The sequence below is a fragment of the Rhinoraja longicauda genome, chromosome 8, assembly GCF_053455715.1.
Source record: "Rhinoraja longicauda isolate Sanriku21f chromosome 8, sRhiLon1.1, whole genome shotgun sequence".
Lineage (NCBI taxonomy): Eukaryota > Metazoa > Chordata > Chondrichthyes > Rajiformes > Arhynchobatidae > Rhinoraja > Rhinoraja longicauda.
Window position 1 is genome coordinate 74,422,976 of NC_135960.1, and position 27,284 is coordinate 74,450,259.

General features: G+C 43.6%; 1 protein-coding gene across 2 annotated transcripts in view; it reads right to left on the reverse strand.

The window, feature by feature from the left end:
• Positions 1 to 4,230: 4,230 nt before the first annotated feature.
• LOC144596113 (SPATS2-like protein) overlaps positions 4,231 to 27,284 on the reverse strand; it is a 128,015-nt gene continuing 104,961 nt past the window's right edge. Inside the window, exons 9-12 of one of the 2 annotated variants that reach the window (XM_078404293.1) lie at positions 19,473 to 19,582; positions 14,665 to 14,767; positions 11,271 to 11,452; positions 4,231 to 5,587 (exon numbers count right to left, since the gene is read on the reverse strand). In XM_078404293.1, coding sequence (XP_078260419.1) covers positions 5,183 to 5,587; positions 11,271 to 11,452; positions 14,665 to 14,767; positions 19,473 to 19,582 — 800 coding nt within the window. In that variant the 3' untranslated portion in view covers positions 4,231 to 5,182. The remainder of the gene's footprint in view (positions 5,588 to 11,270; positions 11,453 to 14,664; positions 14,768 to 19,472; positions 19,583 to 27,284) is intronic. The other variant, XM_078404292.1, reaches the window with a different exon arrangement.

Genomic DNA, 27,284 nt, shown 5'->3' on the forward strand with positions numbered 1-27,284 from the left:
AGGGGCAATTTTTTTTTAACATTTGCCCAGCCAATTAACCTACATACCTGTACGTCTTTGGAGTGTGGAAGGAAACCGAAGATCTCGGAGAAAACCCACGCAGGTCACGGGGAGAACGTACAAACTCCGTACAGACGGCGCCCGTAGTCAGGATCGAACCTGAGTCTCCGGCGCTGCATTCGCTGTAAGGCAGCAACTCTACCGCTGCGCCACCGTGCGGCCCACCAGAGATGATACATGATAGGCAAATAACGTTTTGTGCAAGATAAAGCTTCAAAGTCCGAGGGTCACCAAAGAGGTAGATAGTAGTTCAGCACTGCTCTCTGGTTGTGGTAGGATGATTCAGTTGCCTGATAACAGCTGGGAAGAAACTGTCCCTGAATCTGGAGGTGTGCGTTTTCACACTTCTGCACCTTTTGCCTGATGGGAGAGGGGAGAAGAAGGAGTTTCCACAAATACTTTGATCATATGAAAGAGAAAAGTAGATTTTCGTCACAAAATATGAGGTAAGGAAATTAAATTCCATGGCAATCTAGTTCTGAGGCTGAGCACTAAAAGCAGATGGAGGCCCCCTCTGCTGTTGCATCACTGTTACTGCAGGCTGCCTCTACACACATTAGCAGAACAAAGGCAGCCACAGTCCAAGTGAAGGATGGTTCTACATGGTTCATGATAGGCACACCTGACTTCCAGACTGACTACACCTTCATCTGCTACATTATTTCCATAGCAAGGATAGCAGGAGAAAGCTGAATCAGATCATCAGTTTGGTATGTGTAGGACGTAGGGTTGCCATCTGTCCCATATTAGCCGGGACATCCCGTATTTTGGCCTAAATTGGTTTGTCCCGTATGGGACTGCCCTTATCCCATATTAGGCCCGGATGGCACTGTAGGCCCGGACACTGTAGGCCCGGACACAGTAGGCCCAGACGCTGTAGGTCCGGACGCTGTAGGCTCAGACACTGTAGGTCCGGACAGTGTAGGTCCGGACAAGGTAGGCCTGGACACTGTAGGCCCGGACACAGTAGGCCCGGACACTACTGTAGGTCCGGACAGTGTAGGTCCGGAGGCCCGGGTGCCGCCTAACGGAGGTTAGGTAGCAACCCACCTCCTGGCCCAGGCGGCCACCATTGGTGGAGCGGGAGCACGTGGCTGCTGGCTGGGTGAGGTCACCTGGGGCGCGGGGCGGTGACGTCATCTTGTCCCTTATTTGGGAGTGAGATGGTTGCCAACCCTAGTAGGAAGGAACTGCAGATGCTGGTTTACACCGAGCGGGACAGGCAACATCTCTGAATAGAATGAATAGGTGATGTTTGGGTCGAGACCCTTCTTCAGACTGAGAGTCAGGGGAGAGGGAGACACAGAGATAAGGAAGGGTAAGGTGTGAAAATGAGACATCAAAAGAGATGTCGATAAAGGCAATTGTAGAATAGATCATTTTTGGCTAAGAGATGGTGACAACGAAGCATACAGAGATGAAATTTAATCAGAGGGACAGTATTGTTTGGTATGTCGAGCTGAACTTATTGCAAATCTTCAGCCTTTGCTGAGCAGTTGGTGCACATTCATTTTCCATTGTACAATAGAAATAGCTTACCTAAAATGCATAAACTCACAATACAACCAAATGACTGCTTGAATATAAAACATTGTCAGTTTCGGGTTTCTAAAAATGGATTTTAATAATAATAGGCAAGATCCAATCAAATTGATGAAAGATCATATTACCTCTTTCCACTGAACCCTGAATCCTGAAAGTGAATACAGTTTCAGCTTCAGATTTACAGTTGTCTTTGGGTGATTAGTTACATATTATTTACATATTACCTGGGTTAATTTTCAACTTCAAAACTAGCAAAGCACATAATATTGATTGTTCTTTAACCCACAAACATTTCAGTTCAGTTGTTATATTCCAAATTATTGTAAATCCACTGTAACATGTTTAAGATACAAGGTCTTAAGTGATTGGAGCAGAATTAGACCATTGAGCCCATCACGTTTACCCCGCCATTCAATCATGGCTGATCTATCTCTCCCTCCTAACCCCATTCTCCTGCCTTCTCCCCATAACCTCTGACACCCATACTAATCAAGAATTCATTGACTTGGCCTCCACAGCCTTCTGTGGCAAAGAATTCCACAGATTCACCACCCTCTGACTAAAGAAATTCCTCCTCATCTCCTTCCTAAAAGAACATCTTTTCATTCTGAGGCTGTGACCTCTAGTCTTAGGCTCTCCCGCTAGTGGAAACATCCTCTCCACATCCACTCTATCCAAGCTGTTTGATTGATATGGTTCCCTACTGGACAACTAGATTCTAGATCAAATAAACAAGGGCGATGTAAATATGGGCCAACACCTTTTGGGTAGCAATGCCACCTTCCTGAGGAACTGTGTAATGTGACCTACTTTCTGCCATTGATTTGTTACAGTAACAATATAGACCGCCAGTGAAGTAGATTCAGCCCTTAGTGAAAATGCTTCAATTGACACCCAGTTAACATGGCGCTCCTGTAGAACCTTCAACCCATATTTAGTTTATTTTAGAGATACACCTCAGAAATAGGCCCTTTACCCGGCCGAGTCCGCACCAACCAGCGATCCCGACACACAATAGGGCCCATTTTTACATCCATACATTTATACCAAGCACATGAACCTACAACCCTGTATTTGGAGTATGGAAGGAAACTGGAGATTCCAGAGAAATCCCACGCAGGTCATGGGAAGAATGAAGAAACTCTGTGCAGACAGCACCTGTAGTCAGGATTGAACCCGGGTCTCTGGCACTGTACGCCACCATATGTTTTGAACATTCACTTCGTGACTCTGGACTTCTGAAAAGCACATTTCTTTAGAGTAAAATTCCACATGTATCATGCACAACAATAGATCAATCCGAAAACAATGTTTATATTTGTGTTCCAGATAATTGTTAATGTAGAATTCAAAGTATGTCCATGTCCTGTATTGCTAACTCAAGGCCGGGCATATTTTATCTTCTTAAAATGGGAACCAGCAACTAGCAACTAAGCCACTTTTCATGTTTTCAATTAATTCCAAAATATCTTTCAATCAATTTTTCTTGCAATAATTCCCCAGTATCTTCCAATCAATCTTGCCACCAGATTTTCTGTATAATTTTTTCATTTAAGTGATACAGTGATGTCCTCCAGCAAAGGACAGTGGTCACTTGGTACATGTTTTAATAGCACCAGTACTGATACAAGTGAGAGCAACCCTTACATTACCTGATGTTTGCAATGATCTCCAACCATTAGTTGATGGGATCACATGCACAGATGCTTACAGATCATTTAAAGCGCGGACTTTAACATCAGGAGCTGCGATCCTTTGCTGAGGATCGACTGTGGAGAGCTCCAACCGCGGGGCCTGTGGACTTTAACACCGTGAAGCCCGTGGTCTCGGGTAAGAAGAGGCCGACTCGGGAGCTCCGTCCCGACGCCGGAGTTTCAACGCGAGGGCCTCGGACAGTCGGCAGCGGTGACTGCGGACGGTTCAACAGCCCCGACCGCGGGTGAACAAAGAGGAAGGTGATTGAACTTTATTACCTTCCATCACAGTGAGGAATGTGGAATCCAGTGTGGTGGATGTTCATGTTACATTTTATTTTATGTGGCTGTGTGTCTTGTTGCTTTTTACTTAGTATGGCTGTATGGTAACTCAAATTTCACTGTAGCTTAATTGGTACATGTGACAATAAATTGAATCTTGAATCTTGAATCTAAATACTGATTAGACGCTTGATCTTCTCTATTCTAATGTCTCTGAAATCTTGTCCGGGCTAATGTGATTATCCAAAGGTTATGTACATTAATAAATGGTGCTACATACATTTATTTAAATAATGTAATTACCAGGATGTTTGGTCTTCACATTTTCTATCAAGTTTCAAAGGATTACTGGTTGACGGAATATTTTACCTACAATACAATAAGTACTTGTGGATGGACACAAAAAGCTGGAGTAACTCAGCTGGTCAGACAGCATCCCTGGAGAAAAGGAATAGGCGACATTTTGGGTCGAGACCCTTCTTCAGACTGAAGAAGGAGTTTGAAGAAGGGTCTAGACCCGAAACGTCACCTATTCCTTTTGTCCGATCCACTGAGTTACTCCAGCGTTTTGTGTCTATCTTCGGTTTAAACCAGCATCTGCAGTTCCTTCCTACACATTCAGTACTTGTGGTGTTGGTTCCAAACTGGCCTGTTAGATATTATTAAAATAAATCTGGTAATGTGATTATAGAAACATAGAAACATAGAAAATAGGTGCAGGAGGAGGCCATTTGGCCCTTCGAGCCAGCACCGCCATTATTCATTGTGATCATGGCTGATCATCCACAATCAGTAACCTGTGCCTGCCTTCTCCCCATATCCCTTGATTCCGCTAGCCCCTAGAGCTCTATCTAACTCTCTTTTAAATTCATCCAGTGAATTGGCCTCCACTGCTTTCTGTGGCAGAGAATTCCACAGATTCACAACTCTCTGGGTGAAAATATTTCTTCTCACCTCAGTTTTAAATGGCCTCCCCTTTATTCTTAGACTGTGGCCCCTGGTTCTGGACTCCCCCAACATTGGGAACATTTTCCCTGCATCAAGCTTGTCCAGTCCTTTTATAATTTTATACGTCTCAATTTTATGTTGTTAAATGGGCAATATTCATCAAAGAAGATGCTTGAAATTTTTCTTTATTGCTTCATAATCAGCAACATTTTCGAACAGACAACATGGCATCACATATTCTTCAGGTACTGCCTGGACATTATATCTTTAACGTTTTATGATTTTATTTATTGATATACAGTCCCATTTATCTCTTCCATCACACACCTTGCCTCGACACTGAACACCAACACCCCCCCTCCATAATTCATCCCAAATGAAAAAAATTAGTATAATCATTACTCTTATCACCAAAATCATTGCAGTTCATTGATTTAACACTGCAATTCCTGACAACTTTAAAACAGTTTGCTTTATAAATGCAAAGTATGAGCAATTCCAACAAAAAGTGCTCATTTTCACAAGTTTCGTTATCTGAGATAAGAATATATAAAATTTAAAACAATCTTTTTTTTTCCAATTGAGCGTGACCAGAATAAGATGAACTTAAGTCACAAAGGAGCTTACGCTAGAAATAATGGAATTCAATTAAGTTAGGCTACCACAGTCATTCTATTAGGTACCGACAAAACTTTGGTTTCACCAGAAGTCTCTTGTTTTATAGGGCATGACCTATACTGAGAAACTCTGCTGCGCAGGACTGCAGTAACAGTGGCACTTAGTGCAGGAGGTGGTGCTTGCATGTTGGTTTTAGTTGGTGGAACAGGAGCATTGGACTCTGTTGTTAGCGGCTTGCTTGTACCGTGCGTTGGTCCCTGAGATCCAGACTTGCTGTTGGCTTGATGTTGGCTTTTAGCACCCTCCTGTGGAGGCCCCTTTCTGCTCCTGTTCCTACCATCCTCAGATCTTGCAGGGACACCGCCTTCATTGAGCCTTTGACCAAGTGCTCGCGGATAGAAACCTCGTCTTTGACCTGATGGGCCATTGCGTTGATTATTCTGAAGGAAAAAATGCCAAGCAGGTTTAGAAATCATTGCACAGTTATAAATACCAACAGGCTTCTAATATACTTGGCAAAAAAGAGAGTTAGATAGACCTCGAGGGGCTAGTGTAATCAAGGGATATGGAGAGAAGGCAGGCATGGTGTATTGATTGGGGACGATCAGCCATGATCAGAATGAATGGCGGTGCTGGCTCGAAGGGCCGAATGGCCTCCTCCTGCACCTATTTTCTATGTTTCTATATTTCTAAAATTGCAACAAGTGATACATTTGGCTCATCATAAAGTATAAAGTGCAATTTTGTTTAGGTGCGTTTCCTCATATAAACTTGTGAAACTATTAAGCGTTGCCTTTGCTTAGATATAAAGCGGGCATTCATATTTGAAACGACTGTGTCAGTATCCTTTGAATATGCTTGTGAGTTATCACAACAACTGGGGAGGCACAGTGCCTTACAGCGCCAGAGATCCAGGTTCAATCCTGACTACGGATGCTGTCTTTATGGAGTTTGTGCGTTCTCACGATTGTGTTGGTTTTCTCCGAGATCTTCGGTTTCCTCCCACACTCCAAGACGTACAGGTGTGTAGGTTAATTGGCTTGGTATAAATCCCCCCAAAATGTCCCTAGCGTGTGTAGGGTAGTGTTAAAGTGCGGGGATCGCTGGTCGGTGCGGACTCGGTGGGCCAAAGGGCCTGCTTTCATGCTGTATCTCTAAACTAAACTAAACTAAACTAAACTGGAGGCATGTTGACAATTGTGGTGATTTGGTAAGCTATCTTTGTTCTTATGAAAAATAATAAGCCCAAGTTGTAAAATGTACAGATTGAAGAGTATAGTCATAGAATATAGAAACATAGAAACATAGAAAATAGGTGCAGGAGGAGGCCATTTGGCTCTTCGAGCCAGCACCGCCATTCATTGTGATCATGGCTGATCATCCACAATCAGTAACCCGTGCCTGCCTTCTCCCCATATCCCTTGATTCCACTAGCCCCTAGAACTCTCTTTTAAATTCATCCAGTGAATTGGCCCCACTGCCTTCTGTGGCAGAGAATTCCACAAATTCACAACTCTCTGAGTAAAAGGTTTCTTCTCACCTCAGGTTTAAATGGCCTCCCCTTTATTCTAAGACTGTGGTCCCTGGTTCTGGACTCCCCCAACATTGGGAACATTTTTCCTGCATCTAGCTTGTCCAGTCCTTTTATAATTTTATACATCTCTATAAGATCCCTTCTCATCCTTTTATACTCCTGTGAATGCAAGCCCAGTCTTTCCAATCTTTCCTCATATGACAGTCCCTCCATCCCAGGTATTAACCTCGTGAACCTACGCTGCACTGCCTCAATAGCAAGGATGTCCTTCCTCAAATTAGGAGACTAAAATTGCACACAATACTCCAGATGTGGTCTCACCAGGGCCCTATACAACTGCAGAAGGACCTTTTTGTTCCGATACTCAAATCCTCTCGTTATGAAGGCCAACATGCCATTCGCTTTCTTCACTGCCTGCTGTACCTGCATGCTTACTTCCAGTGACTGGTGTACAAGGACACCAAGGTCTCGTTGCACTTCCCCCTTACCTAATCTGACACCATTGAGATAATAATCTGCCTCCTTGTTTTTGCCACCAAAGTAGATAACCTCACATTTATCTATATTATACTGCATTTGCCATGCATCTGCCCATTCACTCAACCTGTCCAGGTCACCCTGCAACCTCCTACCATCCTCTTCGCAGTTCACACTGCCGCCCAGCTTTGTTTCATCCGCAAACTTGCTAGTGTTACTTCTAATTCCATCATCCAAATCATTAATATATATTGTAAATAGTTGCGGCCCCAACACCGAGCCTTGCGGCACTCCATTCGCCACTGCCTGCCATTCTGAAAAGGACCCGTTTATTCCTACTCTTTGCTTCCTGTCTGCCAACCAATTCTCTATCCATGTCAATACCCTACCCCCAATACCATGTGCTCTAATTTTGCTCACCAACCTCCCATGTGGGACCTTATCAAAGGCTTTCTGAAAGTCTAGATACACTACATCTACTGGTTCCCCTTCATCCATTTTACTTGTCACATCCTCAAAAAATTCCAGAAGAGTAGTCAAGCAGAATTTCCCTTTCATAAACCCATGTTGACTTGCTTATCCTTTTACTGCTATCCAAATGCACCATTATTACCTCTTTAATAATTGACTCTAGCATCTTCCCCACCACCGATGTCAGGCTAACTGGTCTATAATTCCCCGTTTTCTCTCACTCCTTTCCTGAAAAGTGGGATAACATTACCTCCAATCCACAGGAACTGATCTTGAATCTTTTGAACATTGCAAAATGATCACCAATGCTTCCACTATTTCTAGAGCCACCTCCCTGAGGACCCTGGGATGCAGACCAGGGGATTTATCAGCCTTCTGTCCCATCAGTCTACCCAATACTATTTCTCGCCTAATGCAAATTTCTTTCAGTTCCTCTGCTCCCTAGATCCTCTGCCTCCAGTACATCTGGGAGATTGTTTGTGTCTTCCTTAGTGAAGACAGATCCGAAGTACCTGTTCAACTCTTCCGCCATTTCCTTGTTACCCATAATAATTTCACCCATTTCTGCCTTCAAGGGACCCACATTTGTCTTTACTAATCCTTTTATCTTAACATACCTAAAGAATCCTTCTTTAGTAAAGAAGGCACAGTAAAGAAGGCACAGCAGAGACTCCACTTCCTGAGGATCCTCAGGAAAACCAACCTGCAGGAGAAGCTCATGTTGTCCTTCTATCGCTGCTCCATCGAGAGTGTGCTGGCATACTGTATAACCACATGGTATGCCAGCTGCTCAGAAAAGGACAGGAAGGCCCTTCAGAGGGTCATCACGACGGCCCAGAAGATCATCGGCTGCTCACTGCCCTCCCTGGAGCACCTGTTCAGCCTACGCTGCCTCAGTAGAGCAGGCAAAATAATAAAAGATCCATCCCACCCCGGCCACCGTCTGTTTGTTCATCTGCCCTCTGGTCGACGTTTCAGGTCGATCAAATCCCGAACAAACAGACTTAAGAACAGTTTTTACCCCAGGGCCATACGAGAACTGAACACTACCTTTGCACTAGGCAACACCGTTAAAAAATCTTGTACTTAATATAATTGTATTTATGTATTTATTTGTTTTTGCATTTATTGCATATATGTTTGTACGCACCGTCAGGATTGGCTATTTTTTAATTTCGTTGTACTCGTTGCAATGACAATAAATGAATATTATTATTATTATATTATTATTATTATTATATACTTGGTATCACAAAATGCAGGAGTAACTCAGCAGGTCAGGAAGCATCTAGGAGACAGGGAATAGGTGACGTTTCGGGTCGAGACTGATATTCTTTGTATTCTTGGCCAGCTTTGCTTCGTACCTCATCTTTTCAGCCCATATTGCCCTTTTTGCTATCTTCTGTTATCCTTTAAAAGTTGCCCAATCCTCTGGCTTCCCACTACTCTGCTATCTTATACATCTTTTCTTTTAGTTTTATTCCATCTCTAACTTCCCTTGTCAGCCACGGTTGCCTCTTTCTTCCTCTTTGGAATGAAATGATCCTGCATCTTCTGGATTGTGCCCAGAAATTCCTGCCATTGCTGTTCCACCATCATTCCTGCAAGGATCCTTTTCCATTCAACCTTGGCCAGCTCCTCTCTTATGCCTTCATAGTCCCCTTTGTTCAACTGCAACACTGACATTCCTGGTTTACCCTTCTCCCTCTCAAATTGCAGATTAAAACTAATCATATTATGGTCACTACCTCCAAGCAGTTCCATTAACTTGAGTTCCCTTATTAAATCTGGCTCATTGGACAACACTAAATCCAGAATTGCCTTCTCTCTGGTAGGCTCTAGTACAAGCTGCTCTAAGAATCCATCTCAAGTACAAGATCGAACCCGGGTCGACGGCGCTGCATTCGCTGTAAGGCAGCAACTCTACCGCTGCGCCACTTGAAGAAGTAACCAAAAAGGTTGATGAGGACAAGGTGGTGGTGGGTACATGGAATGTGCTACCAAAGGAGCTAATTGAGGCAGTACTGTAAGATTTAAAATATATTTGGGCAGGTACATGGATAGAAAAGTCTTAGTGAGATATACTGTAAACCCAACACGGCCAAATGTGATTAACTTTGATGGGCCATCTTGGATGGCACGGACGAGTTGGGCCGAAGGGCCTGTTTCCGTTCTTCATGGGTCTAAAGTTATATGGCTGTAAGTAAAGTGCTGTGGTGAAAGGGGAACTGAAGGTTGGACTCTAAGATTTTCAGAAGGTGCCAGATCAAAAATAATTATGGAAAATAATTTCATGGTGTAGGAAAAATTGGTGTGAACAAAAGATTGGTTGCCTAACAGGGTCTGAATAGGTCTACAAATAGGTCTACATTTATTTGGTAAGATGTAATGAATGATGATTAGTGTTGAGGCCTCTATTGTTTGCAATTTACATTATAGATTGGATGAAGGTACCAAATTTGTGAAAAAACATTTTCACCCAGAGAGTTGTGAATTTGTGGAATTCTCTGCCACAGAAGGCAGTGGAGGCCAATTCACTGGATGGATTTAAAAGAGAGTTAGATAGAGCTCTAGGGGCTAGTTGAATCAAGGGATATGGGGAGAAGGTAGGCACTGGTTACTGATTGTAGATGATCACAATGAATGGCGGTGCTAGCTCGAAGGGCCGAATGGCCTCCTCCTGCACATATTTTCTATGTTTCTAAATGTACAGAAGCTAAATGTATTGATGAATTGAAGACAGGTAGGAACATAAGTTGTAAAGAGAACATATGGAGGCCACAAAAAATATGTCTGTAAGTTAGCTGAGGGCACAAAGATCTGGAAAATGGAGTACAATGGAGGTGAATGTGAATTTTCCATGTTGACTGTGACAATTAAAAAAGCATATTATCTAAATAATGAAAGATTGTAGAACTGTGAAATGCAGTTGTTCTTGTGCATGCATCACATGGTGCATGCATGGTGTTCTTGTGCATGCATCACATAAAGAAAATGTGGAGGTAAATAAGTAATTTGGAAAGCAAACAGAACTCTGATTTTTACTTTGAGCGGAATTAAATCCAAAAATTGAGAGATTAAATAAGGTATTGGTTAGAACAGATTTAGAGTTCTGTATACAGTATTTATCTTATTATTTAAGAAGAATATAAGTGGATTTGAGGCTTTCTGAGAAGGTTTACCAGACTGACAGCTATACTGAATGGGGTCTCTTACGAATTGTCATTTTAGTTTATTTTAGTTTAGTTTAGTTTAGTTGAGTTTAGTTTAGTTTAGAGATACAGCGCGGAAACAGGCCCTTCGGCCCACCGGGTCCGCGCTGACCAGCGATCCCCACACATTTACACTATCCTACACCCTCTAGGGACAATTTTTACATTTACCAAGCCAATTAACCTACAAACCTGTACGTCTTTGGAGTGTGGGAGGAAACCGAAGATCTCAGAAAAAACCCAAGCAGGTCACGGGGAGAACGTACAAACTCCGTACAGACAGCACCCGTAGTGGGGATGGAACCCGGATCTCTGGCGCTGCATTCGCTGTAAGGCAGCAACTCTACCGCTGCACCACCATGACCACCCAGGTACTTTCAAGGCACTATTAATGACATTCTTGCATTGATGGCAATGTGCACTTCTTACCTGTCTATGTACAGGCACCTTCTGAATTTTCGGACTGTCCTTAGAGCCCATGACTTTGTGATTAGTGGATGACAATGCACTGAGAGAGCCTGACAGGGGAGGAACGTTACTGGGATCGCCTTGATGAGTCAACGAGGACATGTACTGTGATCTGGTGGAGTAGTTATTCTTAGGATGTGAAACTGCAAAGAAAAAGATATTTTAAACACAATATCCAGTAACGCTTCAGTTTAGAGATAGAGATTTAAATCTCACAGATAATGCTGAAAATAAACTCTTGGTTTAATCCATTTACAATAATATCACCACTGTTGCAAGACCTTGAAACTTATCCTACTCCACCTTTACACACAGTTTAATGAAGTATCAGGCAATACCAATCTTTGGTATTGGTAACACCAGGTGGCGCCACCAGCACTGACTGCCTCGCCAACAGTCTGTCTGTCCTTTCTACTGTTTTTCATATTTTAAGTTTGTGTTAAAGTATATTTTAGTGTTTCTTGGTTTGTTTTATGTGGGGGGTGGGGGGGGGGGGAATTGGGGGAAACTTTTTTTCAATCACCTACCTCGACGGAGATGCGATTTTTCTCCGTATCGTATCTCCGTCCCCAAGGCGGCCTAACATCGAGGAGTTGGCGGCCTGTCATATGGTGAAAGACTGGAGCGGCTAGGCTTGTATACACTGGAATTTAGAAGGATGAGAGGGGATCTTATCGAAACATATAAGATTATTATGGGGTTGGACATGTTAGAGGCAGGAAACATGTTCCCAATGTTGGGGGAGTCCAGAACAAGGGGCCACAGTTTAAGAATAAGGGGTAGGCCATTTAGAACGGGGATGAGGAAAAAAAAATTCAGTCAGAGAGTTGTGAATCTGTGGAATTCTCTGCCTCAGAAGGCAGTGGAGGCCAATTCTCTGAATACATTCCAGAGAGAGCTAGATAGAGCTCTTAAGGATAGCAGAGTCAGGGGGTATGGGGAAAAGGCAGGAACGGGGTACTGATTGAGAATGATCAGCCTTGAATGGTGAATCACATTGAATGGTGGTGCTGGCTCGAAGGGCCGAACGGCCTCCTCCTGCACCTACTGTCTATTGTCTATTGACTCGGGAGCTCCATGCCGCAGAGAGAGTTTCAATCCATCCCGACGCTGGAGTTTCGATCATCCCGATGCGAGGGCCTCGGACAGTTGGCAGCGGCGACTGCGGACGGTTCAACAGCCCCGACCGCGGGTGAACAAAGAGGAAGGTGATTGAACTTTATTACCTTCCATCACAGTGAGGAATGTGGAATCCAGTGTGGTGGATGTTTATGTTACATTTTATTTTATGTGGCTGTGTGTCTTGTTGCTTTTTACTTAGTATGGCTGTATGGTTACTCAAATTTCACTGCACCTTTAATTGGTACATGTGACAATAAATTGATCTTGAATGTTGAATCTTGAATCATGGTATTACAAAACCAAACAGGACACAGCTGGCCTGACCTCAGAACAGGAGATGTGTGGTGGGTGGAATTTAATGTAGTGCACTGTCAGGCTCCTTTATGGAGTGTCTCATATTTGCCCATGACACAGTTGAAGCCATTCAGCCCATTGTTAGTGCTGGAGCTCAGAGCAGGCCCATCAATCCCAGCTCCTCAAGGTCAGGGATGGATGGAGGAAAGTTACCAGAATGATGGCAGGTGATTGATCTTAGCTTTGAGCTTAGGTTGGAGAAGGTGGAATTTCTTTTCATGAAGCAAAGGGAATTAAAGGGAATTAAGGGCGGCACATTGGTGCAGCGGTAGAGTTGCTGCCTTACAGCGCCAGAGACCCGGGTTCCATCCCAACTACGGGTGCTGTCTGTATAGTTTATACGTTTTCCCCGTGACCTGCATGGGTTTTCTCCAAGATCTTCGGTTTCCTCTCACACTCCAAAGCCGTACAGGTTTGTAGGCTAATTGGCTTGGTACAAATGTAAATTGTCCCTAGTGTGTGTAGTGTAGTGTTAATGTGTGGGGATTGATGGTCGGCACGGACTCGGTGGGCTGAAGGGCCTGCTTCCATGCTGTATCTTTAAGCTAAACTAAACTAAACTAAAGAGAGATCAGGTAGAGAGGCATAGAAAGTTTAGATAAGATAGAAAAAGAAAAAACTTTCCTATTAGCTAATGGTCTAAGAACTAAATGTTCGAACAAGTGATAGAGTGAAGGTGTGAGGAAGAGGATTTTCAGACAGCAAATTGTGGCGACGTTAATTTGAATGTAGTAGAAGGGGAAATGATGAATGAATTCAAAGGGAATTTGGATCAGAACACAATAAACGTGTCGGGCTTTGAGAATAATGCAGAGGATTGGGACTGACTGTTTACCGAGCTAGCATGATTCAAAGTGCCGAATGGCCTCTTCCTGTGCCATAATGCCGCCATGATTCTGTAGCTGCTGGGGAGAAGGAAGAGTCAGGCTTGCAATCAGTTTGGGGATTAAATGAAATGCTGGTTCCCAGGTGCATCGAACTCAACAATTCACCCAAGGCGGGCCTTGTGGTAGTGTGTCTGGTAGCAGCACTGTCCTCAGACACGGACAGACATCACTGAAATCATACAGGCCATGCATTGCACACCACTGCACAACACTGCAGTTCTTGTGAATGCAAGCAGCTGGGAGCTTCCATGCATTGGTGATTAGAAGCACAGAAAAATCTCAAACTTCAGAATCCATGGTTCTTTCATTTCTTTAGCACAAGTTTTTCTCCAAATCAATAAATTCCATGAAACACCCTGTGTGTGACCAAATAAAATCCTGGGACTATCTGCTCTGCCCCATTTTTTATTTTTAAAGTTTTCATCAAATCAACGGTCATTAACCTGGGTTGTTGACTCTTGTTTCTTTCCCCACAGCTGTTGCCTGATTTGGTGCATTTCCATTATTTTTCCTTTTATTTCCATCATATCAGCAGGTAATATGCATTTTTTGTTGACAAAATACCTTATCTCGTCTCTCTTTCTTCATGCCATTCACAAGACATATTGCCATCAAGAAGGTGGGTTACCAGCATCTTCTCGTAAGCAATTATGTGAAGCGATTATCATTGGCCTTGTTAGAGGCACCCACATTGCATATCTGGATTTAAAATAATTATCCCTGTGAATATGCTCTAAAGTCTTAATATCTCACGTGTATTGCAGCCCAAATCTAGATAGAGTCACGGAGGTCATCGAAGATAGACACAAAATGCTGGACTAACTCAGACAGCAGGATGGGCAGCATCTCTGGATCATAGGAATGAGCCTAAAGAAGGGTCTCGACCCGAAACGTCACCCATTCCTTCTATTCAGAGATGCTGCCTGACCCGCTGAGTTACTGCAGCACTTTGTGTCTGTCTGTTCTCAGTTTCTGGCAATGATAATGCTCACCTTCTCCAAGCAGCTGGATTTGGGACTCCAGGATACTGATGTTTCCAGTGAAGCGAGCTGACTTGCCCAGTTCCTCATCATATTTGCGTTCACTTACAAATTGCTGCAAGAAAAAGTTGAAAACTAGAATTAATGGCATGTCGAGGGAATTACAGAGACATGACTACAAGAGGACCAAGGCTGGGAGCTGAATATTCAGGGGTAAACGACCTATTGAAAAGACAGACGGGTGGGCAGAGGGGGTGGGGTCGCTCTGTTGGTGAGGAATGATATTCAGTCCCTTGCAAGGGGTGACATAGAATCAGGAGATGTAGAATCAGTATGGATAGAACTGAGGAATGGTAAGGGTAAAATGACCCTAATGTGAGTTATCAAAGGCCCCCAAACAGTAGCCTGGACATAGGGTGCAAGTTGAATCAAGAGTTAAAATTGGCATGTCGCAAATGTAATGCTACGGTAGTTATGGGAGATTTCAACATGCAGGTAGACTGGGAAAATCAGGTTGGTAATGGACCCCAGGAAAAGGAGTTTGTGGAGTGCCTCCGAGATGGATTCTTAGAGCAGCTTGTACTAGAGCCTACCAGGGAGAAGGCACTTCTGGATTTAGTGTTGTGTAATGAACCTGATTTGATAAGGGAACTCAAGGTAAAAGAGCCATTAGGAAACAGTGATCATAATATGATAAGTTTTAATATACAATTTGAGAGGGAGAAGGGAAAATCGGAAGTGTCAGTATTACAGTTGAGCCAAGGGGATTACAGAGGCATGAGGGAGGAGTTGGCCAGAATTAACTGGAAGGAGGCCCTAGCAGGGAAGACTGTGGAACAACAATGGCAGCAATTCCTGGGAATAATACAGAAGGTGCAGGATCAATTCATTCCAAAGAGGAAGAAAGATTATAAGGGGAGTAAGAGGCAACCGTGGCTGACAAGGGAAGTCAAGGACAGTATAAAAATAAAGGAGAAGAAGTATAACATAGCAAAGATGAGTGGGAAGCCAGAGGATTGGGACTCGTTTAAAGAGCATCAGAAGATAACTAAAAAGGCAATACGGGGAGAAAAGATGAGGTACGAAGGTAAGCTAGCCAAGAATATAAAGGAGGATAGTAAAAGCTTCTTTAGGTATGTGAAGTGGAAAAATATAGTTAAGGCAATTGTGGGTCTCTTGAAGACAGAATCAGATGAATTTATTATGGGGAACAAGGAAATACCAGATGAGTTGAACTGGTACTTTGGATCTGTCTTCACTAAGGAAGACACAAACAATCTCCCAGATGTTCTAGTGGCCAGAGATTCTAGCCTCAAGCTCACCCACTTTATTTGTTTATACTTCGCGCATTCAAATACAACACTTTAACTTCGGCATTCACCTCCCCTCTCACACCGGTCACTATTGGCCCTGACCTTACTCTCTCACCCCTTCTCGAACTTTCCTTCCCATTTATTCGGGAGTCTTTTGCAATATTTCCTGTATTCGCTTCCCCTTTAACTCTATCTTCGTATTCCCAATTTGTCAACCCCTCCCCCCCACTGCTTAGTTTAAACCCACCCATGTTGCACAAGCAAACCTGCCTGCCAGAATGTTGGTCCCCATCCAAATAAGGTCACCCCTACCCCAGAAGAGATCCCAATGGTCTATAAATCTAAATCCCAGCTCCTTGCACTAGCCCCACAGCCATACATTCATATCCCCTATCTCCCTGTTCCTGTCCTCACCAGCACGAGGTACAGGAAGCAATCCAGAGATAACCACCCTCGAAGTCCTGCTCTTCAGTCTTCTTCCCAACTCTTCATCTTTTCATCTACCTTTTTCATCTCCACTCCACCCCATCATATACTGATTGGTAGAATTTTCATCTTAGAAACATAGAAACATAGAAAATAGGTGCAGGAGGAGGCCATTCAGCCCTTCGAGCCAGCATTGCCATTCATTGTGATCATGGCTGATCGTCCCCAATCAATACCCCGTGCCTGCCTTCTCCCCATATCCCTTGATTCCATTAGTCCCTAGAGCTCTATCTAACTCTCTCTTAAATCCATCCAGTGAATTGGCTTCCACTGCCTTCTGTGGCAGAGAATTCCACGAATTCACAACTCTCTGTGTGAAAAAGTTTCTTCTCACCTCAGTTTTAAATGGCCTCCCCTTTATTCTAAGACTGTGGCCCCTGGTTCTGGACTTGCCCAACATTGGGTACATTTTTCCTGCATCTAGCTTGTCCAGCCCTTTTATAATTTTATATGTTTCTATAAGATCCCCTCTCATCCTTCTAAACTTCAGTGAATACAAGCCTAGTCTTTTCAATCTTTCCTCATATGACAGTCCCGCCATCCCAGGGATCAATCTCGTGAACCTATGCTGCACTGCCTCAATTACAAGGATGTCCTTCCTCAACTTTGGAGACCAAAGCTGTACACAATACTTCAGATGTGGTCTTACCAGGGCCCTATACAACTGCAGAAGAACCTCTTTACCCCTATACTGAAATCCTCTTGTTATGAAGGCCAACATGCCATTAGCTTTCTTCACTGCCTGCTGTACCTGCACGCCAACTTTCAGTGACTGGTGTACACGGACACCCAGGTCTCACTGCACCTCCCCCTTACCTAACCTAACTCCATTGAGATAATAATCTGCCTCTTTGTTTCTGCCGCCAAAGTGGATAACCTCACATTTATCCATATTATACTGCATCTGCCACGCATCTGCACACTCACTCAACCTGTCCAGGTCACCCTGCAACCTCCTAACATCCTCTTCACAGTTTACACTGCCACCCAGCTTTGTGTCATCCGCAAACCTGCTAGTGTTGCTTCTAATTCCCTCTTCCAAATCATTAATATATATGGTAAACAGTTGCGGTCCCAACACCGAGCCTTGCGGCACTCCACTCGCCACTGCCTGCCATTCTGAAAAGGACCCGTTTACTCCTACTCTTTGCTTCCTGTCTGCCAACCAATTTTCTATCCATGTCAACACCCTACCCCCAATAGCATGTGATCTAATTATAGTCACCAATCTCCCGTGCGGGACCTCATCAAAGGCTTTCTGCATGTCTAGATACACTACATCCATTGGATCCCCTTCATCCATTTTACTTGTCACAAAAAATTCCAGAGGATTAGTCAAGCATGATTTCCCTTTCATAAATCCATGCTGACTTGGACTTATCCTTTTACTGCTATCCAAATGAACCGTTATTACCTCTTTAATAATTGATTCCAGCATCTTTCCCACCACCGATGTCAGGCTAACTGGTCTGTAATTCCCCGTTTACTCTCTCGCTCCTTTCTTGAAAAGTGGGATAACATTAGCTATCCTCCAATCCACAGGAACTGATCCTGAATCTATTGAACATTGGAAAATGATCACCAATGCGTCCACTATTTCTAGAGCCACCTCCCTGTGGACCCTGGGATGCAGACCATCAGGCCCAGGGGATTTATCATCCTTCAGTCCCATTAGTCTACCCAATACTATTTCTCGCCTAATGCAAATTTCTTTCAGTTCCTCTACCCCCCTAGATCCTCTGTCCTCCAGTACATCTGGGAGATTGTTTGTGTCTTCCTTAGTGAAGACAGATCCGAAGTACCTGTTCAACTCTTCTGCCATTTCCTTGTTACCCATTATAATTTCACCCGTGTCTGCCTTCAAGGGACCCACATTTGTCTTTGCTACTCTTTTTCTCTTAACATATCTAAAGAAGCTTTTACTGTCCTTCTTTATATTCTTGGCCAGCTTCCCCTCGTACTTCATCTTTTCAGCCCGTATTGCCTATTTTGTTACCTTCACCTCTCGGGCGGAAGGGTGGTCTTACAACGCTAGAGACCCAGATTCGATCCTGACTACGGGTGCTGTCTGTACGGAGTTTGTACGTTCTCCCCGTGACTGTGTGGGTTTTCTCAGAGATCTTCGCTTTCCCCCCACACTGTAAAGACGCACAGGTTTGTAGGTTAATTGGCTTGGTATAAATGTAAATTGTCCATAGTGTGTGTAGGATAGAGTTAATGTGCGGGGATCGCTGATTAGTGCGGACTCGGTGGGCTGAGGAGCCTGGTTTTGCACTGTATCTTTGAACTAAAAATGAAACTAAACCTCTCTCAAGGCCCTCAAAATTCAACATTGTCAAGAATGACTGTAAACAGATGGCAGCTATTCTAATAGATTTAAGAAGATTCAGACAGAGGTCTGACAACAGACATATATAGTACTGAATCACCTTTGCCAGAGCACCATATCCAGTGACACATTAGCAGTGAGTTGGGGTTGGAGATGTCATATCTTCATATTTTCTTGCAAGATAGAAGGAGGCCATTCAGCCCACAAACTCTTCTAGCTTCCATAGCAATCTGACCAATCCCATCTCCCACATTTATAAGGGTGAGGAATTGGTTGTGCCGGGGAAATCTGTGAACAGAATTAAGTTCTCCCTCATCAGAACAATGCATTTGGTTTTAGGTCTGTGAGGCAAATGTTGCTTACCCTTTATTTTTAACTTTAGACTTTTGAGATACAGAGCAGAAATAGGCTCATCGGTCCACTGAGTTCACGCCGACCAGTGATCTCGCTGAACGGCAGCCTATACACACTAGGGTCAATTTTACAACTTATCAAAGTGAATTAACCAACCAACCTCTTTGGAGTGTGGGAGGAAACCGGAGCACACAGAGAAAACTCATGTAGGTCACAGGAAAAATGTACAAATTCCATACAGACGGGGGTCTCTGGTGCTGTAAGGCATCAACTCTATTGCTGTGCCACCGTGCCACATTGATGCCAGTATCTGTGATGGGCTTCATGTAATAACTGACCTTAATCTCGGCTCTGAGTTCTGAAAGCTGGGATTCAGACATCTGGATGGCCTTATCCGTTAATCTCTTCAGTTCCTCAGCTCTCCTCTGCCTTGCTTCCAGGATGTCCACTGTGAAATAAAATATAGCAATCATAATATGAATTAATCAGAATTTTTTGATCCTGAATGTCTTGTGGGCCAAGATTCAAGATACAAGATTCAAGATTCAAGATTCAAGATTCATTTTAATGTCACTTGTACCAATTAAGGTACAGTGAAATTTGAGTTACCATACAGCCATAGTAAGTAAAAAGCCCTCACGTCGGGATGATCGAAACTCCGCGATGTTAAAGTCCGCACCGTGCCCGCGGCATGATGGGCCGGGCCGGTCTCCAGGAAAGGCCACCAACTCCTCGATGTTAGGCCGCAGTGGGGACAGAGATACGATACGGAGAAAAATCACATCTCCGTCGAGGTAAGGGATTGAAAAAAAAATTACCCCAATTCCCCCCCCCCCACATAAAACAAACCAAGAAACACTAAAATATACTTTAACGCGAACTTAAAATTATAAAAACAGAATATAGGACAGACAGACTGTTGGCGAGGCAGCCAATGCTACCCAATAAATGGAACAAGCTATCTGGAACATTCTGGAATTTATTAGATCTGGAATATCTTTTAACAGCAAATGAAAATTGGTGGACGGATTAACAGCAACGCATCAAGCATATTACCCAAATATTTTTAGGATGGTTTTATCCATGCAACCATTCTAGTTGTTGGGATGGTGCTCAGTGTTATTTGTGCCCTATAAAGTCCCGCACTGCAGACAAGGGACACAGAAGTGATTAGAATGCACATCGGGAAAGTTGTGTTTCAGGTTGTGGTGCTATGTAATGGACATTTTATTATTGAAGTGCATTGAATACCACAAAGTCTAAGGGACCGTATTAGGAACCTGGAGCGGCAGATTGATGGCCTCCGTCTGGTCAGGGAGAGTGAGGAGGTTATAGATAGGAGTTACAGAGAGGTGGTCACTCCAAGACCACGGGAGGTAGACAAGTGGGTCACGGTTAGGGGGGGCAAGGAGCAGGGACTAGGGAGTACCCCGGTGGCTGTACCCCTTGGAAATAAGTACTCCTGTTTAAGTACTGTTGGGGGAAACAGCCTACCTGGGGGCAGCGACGGTGCCCGGGCCTCTGGCAAGGAGTCCGGCCCTGTTGCTCAGAAGGGTAGGGAAAGGAAGAGGAGAGCGATAGTAATAGGGGACTCTATAGTGAGGGGGTCAGATAGGCGATTCTGTGGACGCAGTCGGGAGACCCGGATGGTGGTTTGCCTCCCTGGTGCCGGTGTCCGGGATGTGTCTGAGCGTGTCCAGGATATCCTGAAAGGGGAGGGAGATGAGCCAGAGGTCGTGGTACATATAGGTACCAACAATATAGGTAGGATAAGGGAAGAGGTCCTGAAAGGAGAATTTAGGGGGCTAGGAAGAGAGTTAAAAAAAAGGACTTCCAAAGCAATAATCTCAGGCTTACTGCCTGTGCCACGCAATACTGAGAATAGGAATGGAGTGAGGTGGAGGATAAATACGTGGCTGAGGAACTGGTGCAAGGAGCAGGGATTCAAGTTTCTGGATCATTGGGACCTCTTCTGGGGGAAGTATGACCTGTACAAAAAGGATGGGTTGCATCTGAACCTGAGGGGAACCAATATCCTGGCGGGGAGATTTGCTAAGGTAATTGCGGAGACTTTAAACTAGTACGGTTGGGGGGAGGGACTCAAACACAGATAGCTAATAGGCAGTGTGTGAGGCAGGAGGCAGAAAAGGGAAACACTCAGACCCAATATGTAGGAGAGAAGGAAGGGAAAATAAATAAACTGAGAATAAGAAATGATGGGTCCCTTAAATGTGTTTCCTAGGAGCATTGTAAGAAAGGTGGATGAGCTTAGAGCCTGGATTGACATCTGGAAGTATGATGTTGTGGCGATCAGTGAAACATGGTTGCAGGAGGGTTGCGATTGGCAATTAAATATTCCAGGATTTCATTGTTTCAGATGTGATAGAATCGGAGGGGCAAGAGGTGGGGGTGTGGCATTGCTTGTCAGGGAGGATATCACAGCAGTGCTTTGGCAGGACAGACTAGAAGGCTCGATTAGGGAGGCTGTTTGGGTGGAACTCAGAAATGAGAAAGGTTTAGCAACACTTATAGGGGTGTATTATAGACCGCCAAATAGGGAACGAGAATTGGAAGAGCAAATATGTAAGGAGATAGCAGATATTAGTAGTAAGCACAGAATAGTGATTGTGGGTGATTTCAATTTTCCGTATATAGACTGGGAATCACATTCTGTTAAAGGGCTGGATGGTTTGGAGTTTGTAAAATGTGTGCAAGATAGTTTTTTGCAGCAATACGTAGAGGTGCCTACCAGAGAAGGGGCAGTGTTGGACCTCCTGTTAGGAAATGAGACGGGTCAGGTGACGGAGGTATGTGTTGAGGAGCACTTTGGGTCTAGTGATCACAATGCCATTAGTTTCAATATCATTATGGAGAAGGTCAAATCTGGACCAAGGGTTGAGATTTTGGATTGGAGAAAGGCTAATTTTGAGGAGATGAGAAAGGATTTAAAAGGAGTGAAATGGAACTTTTTGTTTTATGAAAAGGATATAATAGAGAAATGGAGGATATTTAAAGGTGAAATTTTGAGAGTACAGAGTCTTTATGTCCCTGTTGGGTGGAAAGGAAAGAATAATAATTTGAAAGAGCCGTGGTTTTCCAGGGAAATTGGACACTTGGTTCGGAAAAAGAGGGAGATATACAATAAATATAAGCGGCAGGGAGTAAATAAGGTTCTTGAGGAATATAAAGAATGTAAAAGGAATCTTAAGAAGGAAATTAGAAAAGCGAAAAAAAGATATGAGGCTGCTTTGGCAAATAATGTAAAAGTAAACCCCAAGGGGTTCTACAGATATGTCAATAGCAAAAGGATAGTGAGGGATAAAATTGGTCCATTAGAGAGTCAGAGTGGACAGCTATGTGCTGAGCCGGAAGAAATGGGGGAGATATTAAACAATTTCTTTTCTTCGGTATTCACCGAGGAGAAGGATATTGAATTATGTGAGGTAAGCGAAACAAATAGAGTAGTGATGGAAATTATGAGGATTAAAGAAGAGGAGGTACGGACACTTTTGAAAAATATAAAAGTGGATAAGTCTCCAGGTCCTGATAGGATATTCCCTAGGACATTGAGGGAAGTTAGTGCAGAAATAACAGGGGCTATGACGGAAATATTTCAAACGTCATTAGAAACGGGGATGGTGCCGGAAGATTGGCGCATTGCGCATGTTGTGCCTTTGTTTAAAAAAGGTTCTAAAAGTAAACCTAGCAATTATAGACCTATTAGTTTGACGTATGTGGTGGGAAAATTAATGGAAAAGATACTTAGGGATAATATATATAATTATTTGGACAAACAAGGCCTGATTAGAAACAGTCAACATGGATTTGTGCCTGGAAGGTCATGTTTGACTAATCTTCTTGAATTTTTTGAAGAGGTTACCAGGGAAATTGATAAGGGCAAGGCTGTGGATGTTGTCTATATGGACTTCAGTAAGGCATTTGACAAGGTTCCACATGGAAGGTTGATTAAGAAGGTTAAATCGTTGGGTATTAATAGTGAGGTTGCAAGATGGACTCAACAATGGCTGAATGGGAGATACCAGAGGGTAATGGTTGACAATTGTATGTCAGGTTGGAGGCCAGTGTCTAGTGGAGTGCCCCAGGGATCTGTGTTGGGTCCACTGTTGTTTGTCATTTACATTAATGATCTGGATGATGGTGTGGCAAATTGGATTAGTAAATATGCAGATGATACTAAGATAGGTGGTGTAGTTAGTAATGAAGTAGAGTTTCAAAGTCTACAGAGAAACTTGGGCCTTTTGGAAGGGTGGGCTGAAAGATGGCAGATGGAGTTTAATGCTGATAAGTGTGAGGTGCTGCATTTTGGTAGGACAAATCAAAATAGGACGTACAGGGTAAATGGTAGGGAATTGAGGAATGCAGTGGAACAGAGGGATCTGGGAATAACTGTGCATTGTTCCATGAAGGTGGAATCTCATGTGGATAGGGTGGTGAAGAAGGCATTTGGTATGCTTGCCTTTATAAATCAGAGCATCGAGTATAGAAGTTGGGATGTGATGTTGAAATTGTACAGGGCATTGGTGAGGCCGAATCTGGAGTATGGTGTGCAGTTCTGGTCGCCAAATTATAGGAAAGATGTCGATAAAATGGAGAGAGTACAGAGGAGATTTACTAGAATGTTGCCTGGGTTTCAGCACTTAAGCTACAGAGAGAGGTTGAACAGGTTGGGTCTTTATTCTTTGGAGCGTAGAAGGTTGAGGGGGGACTTGATAGAGGTTTTTAAATTTTTGAGAGGGACGGACAGAGTTGACGTGGGTAGGCTTTTCCCTTTGAGAGTGGGGAAGATTCCAACAAGGGGACATAGCTTCAGAATTGAGGGACAAAAGTTTAGGGGTAACATGAGGGGTAACTTCTTTACTCAGAGGGTGGTGGCTGTATGGAATGGGCTTCCGGTGGAAGTGGTGGAGGCTGGCTCGATTTTATTATTTAAGAGTAAATTGGATAGGTATATGGATAAGAGGGGATTAGAGGGTTATGGTCTGAGTGCAGGTAGATGAGACTAGGTCAGGGAGAGTGGTCGGCGTGGACTGGAAGGGCCGAACGGGCCTGTTTCCGTGCTGTAGTTGTTATATGGTTATATGGTTATAAGTGTCAGTTGGTAGATTGATGTAAATTGCAGTTATTTCGAGATAATCTCATGATACATGTACCCTTGAAGCGACGTGATAATGAATCAACCTCTCTGGCAATAGAGATTATGTGGCAGAAGGAACTGCAGATGCTGGTTTACATCGAAGATAGACACAAAGTGCTGGAGTAACTTAGCGGGACAGGCAGCATCTCTGGAGAGATGGGATGGGTGACGTTTTGGGTCGAGACTTATGTGGAGATCAATTCATCAGCTTTTGAAGTATTTGAGAGATTTTAAAATTTCATATTTTAAATTAAAGTTCTCTTCCTCATCCCACCCCTCCTCCTCTCCTTTTTATTAGTGGGCGAGGAAGTTATGAAATTCGTTCGTTTTAATTTTTGGGAGATTTTACTGCCCATGCACAATGTTTTCCTTACTTCCCTTTAATCCAATCTTTGGAGTTTAAAAAAAAATTCTCCTTCACAAGAAAATAGAGGTCAGTATGCTTAGGTCTGGCCAGACACTAGATATGGTCTTGGCTGAATCATGCCACGTCTTTATTTCTTATCCATGCTAATTTCCCAGAGCCCTCAATTCCCTGATCTTTCAAAAAATGATCCACCTCCTATTTAAATATCTCTGATGTTTTCGCCTCCACAAAGTTCCAGGTTATATAATTCCAAAGAAGTATCTCCTTTGGAGTATTATACTTTGAAGAAATTAAAGGGAGGTCGGTTTTACATCCCTACTTCCCATTATTACATAGCCATGTTCCTTCATTTGAGGCAGTCCCATGTCGAAACCTCTCAGCATCTACCTTGATAACTCTTAAGCATTTCCTGTTTTAATAAGATCACCCTTCATTCTTCCAAACTCCAAAGAAAACAACTTAAACTATGTTAGCCATTCATGTTAGGACAATCTTCTCATCTCAGGAACCAGTCTAACGTATCTTTCCATTGCTAGAATATCCTTGCATAAAAAGGACCAATGTGCTTAATATTCTTGACACAACCCCACCGACACCCTAAAATAGTACAATGTCTTCTGCCGTTAACCTCCAAATCCCAGCAATGGCTGCCTCGCCAACAGTCTGCCTGTCCTTTCCATCTTTGTGTTTTAATAGTGTGTTAAATGTATGTCTTCAGCTTGTTTTATGTGGGGGGGGGGGGGGGGGGTGGCTGAGGGAAACGTTTTATAATCTCTTACCTCGACGGTGATGCGATTTCTTTCCATGTCGTATCTCCATCCGCACTGCGGCCTAACATTGGGGAGTTGGCAGCCTTTGCTGTAGACTGATTTTTGGGAGCTCCAATATCGCGGAGGGATCGATCTCAGAGCTCCAACCTTGGCTGCTGCGGACTTGCACCACGGAGCTCACGGTCTCTGGTCAGAGAACGATGTCGGGAACTCCAAGGCACAGGAGCTTCGACCGCCCCGACGCTGGAGTTTCGATCATCCCGACGAGGGAGCTCCGACCACCGGCTGCGGAAGCTTCGACCACCCCGATGGATGGGAGAATAAAGAGGAAGTGGATTGGACTTTTTTGCCTTCCATCACAGTGAGGAATGTGGGGAATCTGCTGTGGTGGATGCTTATGTTAACTTTGATGTAGTTGTGCGTCTTGTTGCTTTTTTTCGTATGGCTGTATGGTAATTTGCATATCACTGTACCTTAATTGGTGCATGTGACAATAAAAGACCTTTGAAACCTTTGACCATTGAGGGCCAAAAGGGTATTTGCTTCCTTAATCACCTGCTGCACCTGCATACCCATTTAACATGCTTCACAAAGAATACCTTGATGCCTTTGCACTTAACACACATGTGGTCTCTCTGTGTTCAGATCATAATTTGCCTTTTGATTTCTCCTATCATGCCACAACCTCACACTTTCTTACAGTAAACTGCATTTGCTACTCACTCAACCTATAAATATAGAAACATAGAAACATAGAAAATAGGTGCAGGAGGAGGCCATTCGGCCCTTCGTGCCAGCACCGCCATTCAATGTGATCATGGCTGATCATTCTCAATCGGTAAGCCGTGCCTGCCTTCTCCCCATATCCCTTTATTCCACTAGCCCCTAGAGCTCTATCTAACTCTCTCTTAAATCCATCCAGTGATTTGGCCTCCTCAGCCCTCTGTGGCAGAGAATTACACAAATTCACATCTCTCTGGGTGAAAAAGGTCCTTCTTACCTCAGTTTTAAATGGCCTCCCCTTTATTCTAAGACTGTGGCCCCTGGTTCTGGACTCCCCCAACATTGGGAACATATTACCTGCATCTAGCTTGTCTAGTCCTTTTATAATTTTATATGTCTCTATAAAATCCCCTCTCATCCTTCTAAACTCCAGTGAATACAAGCCTCGTCTTTTCAATCTTTCCTCATATAACAGTCTTATTGTAGAATCCAAACATCCCTCTTGCGACAGAGCTTACACAACCTCCAACCTATATAAAGAAGGGTGTGAAGAAAAGTCTCGACCCGAAACGTCATCCATTCCTTCTCTCCTGAGATCCGGCCTGACCCGCTGAGTTACTCCAGCATTTTCCGTCTTCCTTCAATTTGAACCAGCATCTGCAGTTATTTTCCTACACCAATATAATGTCAACAGCAGACCTTGGATATTTTACACTTTGCCCCTCTTTTAAGCTTATCATTTAGATTGCAAATAATGCAGGCCCAAGGATTGAACCTTGGGGCACTCCACAAATTACGTTTTTCCAGTCTGACAAAGACCTATTTACTTTAACCTTGGATCTCCATGTGATAATCAGTCTTTAATTCATGTTAACACATTTTCCCAACACAATGAACACTTATCTTGAGGCCTAGCCTTTGAAGTGGCACCTTATTGAATTCAACAACACTATATTTACAGATTCCTCGCCATCAACTCTTTTGCATACGAGTTGTCAAACAACATTTACCTTTCATAAAACCACATTACCTGAGTTACGCTTTTCCAAATGACTAGCTATTTCCTCCTTGATTTTAGACTTCAGTTGTATCTTCCCTCCCACAAATGTAAAGCTAAGCAAAGAGTGTGGGGAGG